At 46.9% G+C, this 6926-nt stretch overlaps 1 protein-coding gene across 1 annotated transcript in view; it reads right to left on the reverse strand.

The window, feature by feature from the left end:
• Positions 1-998: 998 nt before the first annotated feature.
• Positions 999-6926, reverse strand: part of LOC112258658 (inactive phospholipase C-like protein 2) — a 99051-nt gene continuing 93123 nt past the window's right edge. The window contains exon 6 of the mRNA XM_042327393.1: positions 999-2826. Within this exon, the coding sequence (XP_042183327.1) occupies positions 2467-2826 (360 nt within the window). The 3' untranslated portion in view covers positions 999-2466. The remainder of the gene's footprint in view (positions 2827-6926) is intronic.

A 6926-nucleotide genomic window follows, 5' to 3' on the forward strand; every position in this document is an offset into this window, starting at 1 on the left:
CTGATTTATTTTGATTTGCCCATGATGTCAAGCAAAGAGGCACTGAGTTTGAAGCTAGGCCTTGAAATACATCCACAGGTACACCTCCAATTGACTCAAATTATGTCAATTAGCCTATCAGAAGTTTATAAAGCCATGACATCATTTTCTGGAATTTTCCAAGCTGTTTAAATGCAGTCAACTTAGTGTATGTAAACTTCTGACCCACTGGAATTGTGATACAGTGAATTATAAGTGAAATAATCTGTCTGTAAACAATTGTTGGAAAAATGACTTGTGTCATGCACAAAGTAGATGTCCTAACCGACTTGCCAAAACTATAGTTTGTTAACAAGAAATTTGTGGAGGGGTTGAAAAACGAGTATTAATGACTCCAACCTAAGTGTATGTAAACTTCTGACTTCAACTGTATATATACTGAGATCGTGTGACACTTAGATTGTACACAGCTGGACTTTATTTAACTAAATATGTGACTTCTGAAGACAATTGGTTGCACCAGATCTTATTTAGGGACTTCATAGCAGAGGGGGTGAATACATATGCACCCACCACTTTTCAGTTTTTTATTTTTTAGAATTAAAAAAAAACATGTTTCTTTTCTTCATTTCACTTCACCAATTTGGAATATTTTGTGTACATCCATTACATGAAATCCAAATAAATATCCATTTAAATTACAGGATGTAATGCAACAAAACAGGAAAAACACTGAATACTTGTGCAAGGCACTGTATGTGTGGGGTACAGAGATGAGGTATAGTACCTGACTTTAGCAGAAGGGTGAATCCCTCATGCCCATTTCCCTCACAGACACGGTCTCTCGTAACCTTTTACCTACTATTTGTCGCCACCTTCTGGAGTTGCCTCAGAATTGCTTCATACAGTATTTTCCCCATTCTTGTCCTGCAGAAGGAAGCCTACATATTCATGTCAGGTAGGCTGCCAGCATAAAGACAATGACAAAGTGGAAGAATTGAAGAATAGGAGGCAGGACAAACAATGAATCCAGTTTTAATGGGCCGTTTTAAGGAGCTCATACAGAACCACACCACTTTGCAGTGAAACACAAGTCAGATTATTGTTTGACCCAGTTTTTTGGAATGATGACCCCCAACCCAAACCCACCCTGACCTCTAACCCCTACACCCAACATTCCACACCACCTGTCTTGATCTGCAGCACAGAACAACAGGTATCAAGTCACTGTATATGTAGAAGCAATGTACTGTATATAAAATAATTGTAATACGAATATAACTAACATCAATTATAACAATCATATCAATGGGATATTTTGTTTCAGGGAGAATTATCAGAGATAAATGTAAAGGGTCTCTCCATTACTTGTACATACATACAGTACACATCTATATAGATTCATAGTTTCTCTTTTAGGTGAGGTGTGTGTTTGATTGACAGCGGGAATCTGCCCCAGGTCAATGTTTCTCTTGTGATCTTTGACCTATCGAGTCCTTTAGTCTCTTCAGCGCAGACGGTGTCAACAGACTGCTCCAGTTAAAACAGGCTGGTGAACTCTATTCTAGTAGAACTGCAGTCCTTTAGCGTCTCTCTCCCAGACAGCTCGCAGGTTCGTTTGTGCAGTAATGGTCCTCTAGCTAGGATCCCTTACAGAGCTCAGAGTCCGTGTGAGCTGCTCCACGTTGTGCATTTAAAACGGCAGGCCTCCTCCTCGGCGAGAAGGGCAAAAGGGTTGAAGCTCAGGATGACGCATGGAAGGGCAGATCTACAGGTATACGGAGTATACATAAGGGAGAAGATAGAGAAGGAAAGGATCCTGGACATGCTATGGGAATCCTAGGGGAATCCAAAGGCGAACTTGTGCGGTATGAAATGCCATTGTAAGGTGCCTGTACCCGCAGGGCCAGCAGTGCTGGCACTGCCCAGAGGAAGACAGCAAGACTCTCCTGACAGACTGACTGACTCAACGATTGACTGACTGACAGACTGACTGACTCAACGATTGACTGACTGAGAGACTGACTGAACTCGCTAATACGGGTGTTATTCGCCCGTTCAAGAGAGAGAAATAGGACAGGAGAGAGAGCTGATAGAGACATTTCTTCTTTGTCTCGAAAACAATACATTTTCAAACTTGTGTCTCTTGTCTTTTACGGCGAGTTTTCTTCCCCGTCCCTTGCTCTATTTGCTGTCTCTCTTCTGCTCTTTCCCTCTCACCATCTCTCCCCCTCTCCCTTTCCTGCTCTTTTTCCTTCTCCTTCTCCATCTCCTTCATTCTCTCCTTCTCCATCTCCTTCATTCTCTCCTTTTCCCTCTCCTCTTTTTTCCTTTCTATCTCACTCTGCCTGTCCATCTTCGGGGTGTTAAAGGAACCATCCATGTTCTTTGCTCTTCTCCTCTCTGCTTCTCAAGCCCCCTCTCTCTTTCTATTCTCCTCTCCCTGTCTCTCTTTGGGTGGACTCCACTGCGGGTACAGGCAACTGGTCAGCAGGAACCATCACTGGCCGTCTCGTTCTCAGAGATGGCATCGTGAGAGCCTGCTGCCCTATACTGCGGGGGCTGTGGTGGGAGGGGAGGCAGAGACGGGCGCTGAGTCAGGGGATGGTGTTGAGTATGGAGCTGGGCCTGGAGCTGTGGTTGGGCCTCGGGCTGGGGTTCAGCCAGGTGTTGGGACAGAGGCTGGGCCTGGGGTTGGGGTTGGGACTGCGCTTGCAGTGGATAGTGTTGGAGCTGAGGGGAGGTAGCTCCGTTCTTGCTCAGGCCACAGGACTGGGTGGCACAGTGGATCTGACGCAGAGTGTCCAAAGCCTCACTCTTAGCGTGCTTCAGGAGGTCCGCCTGACCCTGATAGAGAGAGACAAGAAAGAGAGAGACAAATGAGAAAGAGAGAGAGAATGCTGTCACTCATATGTGTTTTAGTAATGCCCTCTATATCAGACGTTGTCAGAGGAAGGCCCAAACATTTTGCAGACTCCAGCCACCCAAGCCATAGATAGTTCTCTCTGCTACCGCAAGGCAAGCGGTACCAGTGCACCAAGTCTAGAACCAACAACCAACAACCAATAAGACTGCTAAACAAGACTGCTAAACAAGACTGCTAAACAGCCAATCAAATGGATACCCACTGCCGCTACTACTGCTGCCTAGTCACTCTAACCCTACATATATGTATATAGCTACCTCAATTACCTCGTACCCCTGCACATCGACTCAGTATTGGTACTCCCTGTATATAGCCTTGTTATTTTTACTAGTCATTGTTATGCGTTATTAACTGTGTATTTATTCCTCGTGTCACTATTTCAGTTTTTTAAAAATCTTTAACTAACTTTTGAAAAAGGATCCATAAGTAAGCATTTCACTGTTAGTCTACACCTGTTGTTTACAAAGCATGTGACAAATACAATTTAATGCACTACATTATTTTAGCCAGCAGATGGCAGCCTACATCCATTCTGCAGTGTGGTTGGAGGAATTCTCTGCGGTTCCTCAGAGCCCCTTCTAAAGTAATCTGTCGATAAGTGATCCCACACCATCATCATCGTCCTCTTCATTTAAGGAACACGCCAGAGATGAAACTGGGCCAGATAGGGAGGAAGTGGTCAGGGCAGGCATCCCGCTTTATGGCGTTGTAAAGTCAATCAGGGCAGTTTCCGTGGCTGCCTTGGTTTCTGAGTGAAAGAATGGGCTACTGCAGCCCTGCTGGCTCTATTCTGTAATGTTGTGTGCCTGGATTCATCTCCGTAGACATTCAGACTGGAAAGACGTAGAAAGGGGTTCCTGGGGCTTCATCCTTAACAACAAAACAAAACCAGCCCCTTCAAAACCTGTGTCCCTAAAAAAAACACAGACCCTCACTCTAAACACTTAACACTCCCCTCTTCTCTTCTCCCCTCTTCTCTTCCTTGTCTTCTCTCTACATCCTTACCACTATCACTATCCCAGTATGTCTCTTTCTCCATGTCCTCCACCACCATCCCACCCACCACATCCCTTCACAGCCCACCTCAACAGCAACCGTCCCCTATTCTCTGACTCTGGTTGTCTCTGAAGCTCTCTGAGTCTCATCACCATACTCACATATTCCACCCTGCCGTCGTCAGCAGTTAGCGGGCTAAGGGATCCTGAGAGGCGTCCCTGTGGGGCGATGCTGTTTGAGGCGGGGACCAGGGAACATGTCCTGTCTGTACTGGGGGTGTCTGTCTGTTTGTCTGTCGGTCTGTACTACAGTCTATTCCCATTGCCACTGGGCAGACAGGTTAGAGTGGCATGTAGTTCAGGGGGGGTTGAGGGTACAACCCTGGACAAAATGACTCTTGTTCCCCTCTCACATGAGGGTAATGCTTAGCGACAAGTCTTCTACATGAAGGGCCTCAGAACACAATCCACTCCAACAGCATGAATAAATCAGATGTTTGAGAAATGATGTAATGTTCCTGTGTGAGTCACAAAGCTGGTGCTGCTGTTCCAGTAAGGGACTTGGCTGGTGGTACCGGAACCAAATCACAATGGGCTGAGCTCAACCATGGCTACGGGTCCACTCACCCCCGCAGCTGGCCTGGCCTGCACAGCGTTTCACTGGGGGTTAGCCAAGGCTGAGGCTCCACAGCACACAGAACCACCAATCACACATCTCCAACTGTAGAACTCCGAACCAATCACAGTTGTTCCTTCCTCGTCCTTAACACAGTCCATTAACCTGATACTATAATTGTTTATTTTTGGGAAGGTTTATCGCAACCTCCAATTTGCCTCCAGATCTGAACATATGGGTCAGAGGACTTAGTGAAACTATAAGTTCGCTGTGGAGAGAGCCCAAAGCAAAGAGAAGAGACCGGCGACAGGAGGAGCTTCAACGTGGACCGTCCTTTAATCATTGACTTCTAAGTTACTATGCGTCAAGAACAATACTGTATCTAGAGAATCAGACTAGCTGGTGTTGCTGGAGGGTAGGTAGTGGTCTCTACAATCCCATAGTGTCTTTGCAGCTTCTTACGTTTCTATAAAAGGAATGTGGAACCAGTGAGTTGGGCTGAATTGGAACCAGTGAGTTGGGCTGAATTGGAAACAGTGAGTTGGGCTGAATTGAAAGCAGTGAGTTGGGCTGAATTGGAACCAGTGAGTTGGGCTGAATTGGAACCAGTGAGTTGGGCTGAATTGGAACCAGTGAGTTGGGCTGAATTGGAACCAGTGAGTTGGGCTGAATTGAGAGGTGACTGCCTGCCTGGACACACAGACCACACTGCCTCATACCAAATGTTCACCACCATAAAGAGAGGGAGATTAGCTGTTAATGTGCCCGTGTTTGCTGTGCTATGCAGATACGGACATGCAGCCTGTACCCATAACTCACCGTACAGACACGAGGAAGGAGAGAGAAGGATGATGCGTGGAGGGATGGAGGGGGCAAGGCATTAGGTTTTGGGTGTCCACGTTAGGCTTCTTAAGTGCTTAAGTCCTTCAGTTCTATAGAGTGAATTAAAGCTTAATTAAGATAAGACTGCCAGCCACATATGCTGCCGAAGAACAACGAGTCCAAATAAAATAGGTTGAGCAACAGACTTTTTGAAGGTGCATCTAGAACTACTATTAATCTTGTCTAGTGGCTGGCACTACCTTTGAGCGTTCTATTTCCATTCTCGCTTCTATCCCTTTAAATTTTTTCTTTAACTTTGTTTCTGGTCCTGTTTGATGCAGCCCAGAGTTCTCCCTGATAAAAAGGTCCTGGGGAATTAATTTATCCCTGGTCACATCCTCCCTCTCTCTCTGGCTGCCAGCCCGGCAGAGCCCCAAACCAGGCTAAACACTTCACTCAATCCTGAATAATTACATCCAGATGAGATCGAAAACACACATCACACATTCCCTCTATGTCCTTATTTGTGTCTTGGCGAGACGGTGGCGAGGCTTAGTGCTTTATCAGTGCTGCTATTACCACAGGTAATGATTCATTGAGGCTGTGAAACGAGGGCATTGGGCCCCGCTTTATATGATCGTGGGCCTGTGTCAGAGGAGGTGAGGAGAGGTGAGGAGACAGGACAGAGAGGACAGAGAAGGGAGAGAGGGGAGAGAGGAGAGAGAGGGGGAGAGGGGAGAGAGAGAGAGAGAATATAGAAGGGAGAGAATATAGAGATGAAGAAGGAGAGAGAAGGGGGAGAGGGAGAGAATATAGAGAGAGAGGGGAGAGAGAAGAGAGAGAGAGGGAGAGAGAGAGAGAGAGAGAGAGAGAGAGAATATAGAGGAGAGAGGACAGGATAGTGAGATGAAGAAGGGAGAGAGAGGGGGAGAGTGAGAGAGAGAGAGAATAAAGAGGGGAGAGAGGGGACAGGAGAGTGAGATGAAGAGGGGAGAGAGAAGGGGGAGAGAGGAGAGAGAGAGAGAGAGAGAGAGAGAGAGAGAGTGAGAGTGAGAGAGAATATAGAGGAGAGAGAGGGAACAGGAGAGTGAGATGAAGAGGGGGAGAGAGAAGGTGGAGAGAGGGGGAGAGAGAGAGAGAGAGAGAGAGAGAGAGAGAGAGAGTGAGAGAGAGAGAATATAGAGGGGAGAGAGGGGACAGGAGAGTGAGATGAAGAGGGGAGAGAGAAGGAGGAGAGAGGAGAGAGAGAGGAGAGAGAGAGAATATAGAGGGGAGAGAGGGGACAGGAGAGTGAGATGAAGAGGGGAGAGAGAAGGGGGAGAGAGGAGAGAGAGAGAGAGAGAGAGAGAGAGAGAGAGAGAGAGTGAGAGAGAGAATATAGAGGGGAGAGAGGGGACAGGAGAGTGAGATGAAGAGGGGAGAGAGAAGGGGGAGAGAGGGGAGAGAGAGAGAGAGAGAGAGAGAGAGAGAGAGAGAGAGAGAATATAGAGGGGAGAGAGGGGACAGGAGAGTGAGATGAAGAGGGGAGAGAGAAGGGGGAGAGAGGAGAGAGAGAGAGGAGAGAGAATATAGAGGGGAGAGAGGGGAC

Source organism: Oncorhynchus tshawytscha, linkage group LG09, assembly GCF_018296145.1.
Source record: "Oncorhynchus tshawytscha isolate Ot180627B linkage group LG09, Otsh_v2.0, whole genome shotgun sequence".
Lineage (NCBI taxonomy): Eukaryota > Metazoa > Chordata > Actinopteri > Salmoniformes > Salmonidae > Oncorhynchus > Oncorhynchus tshawytscha.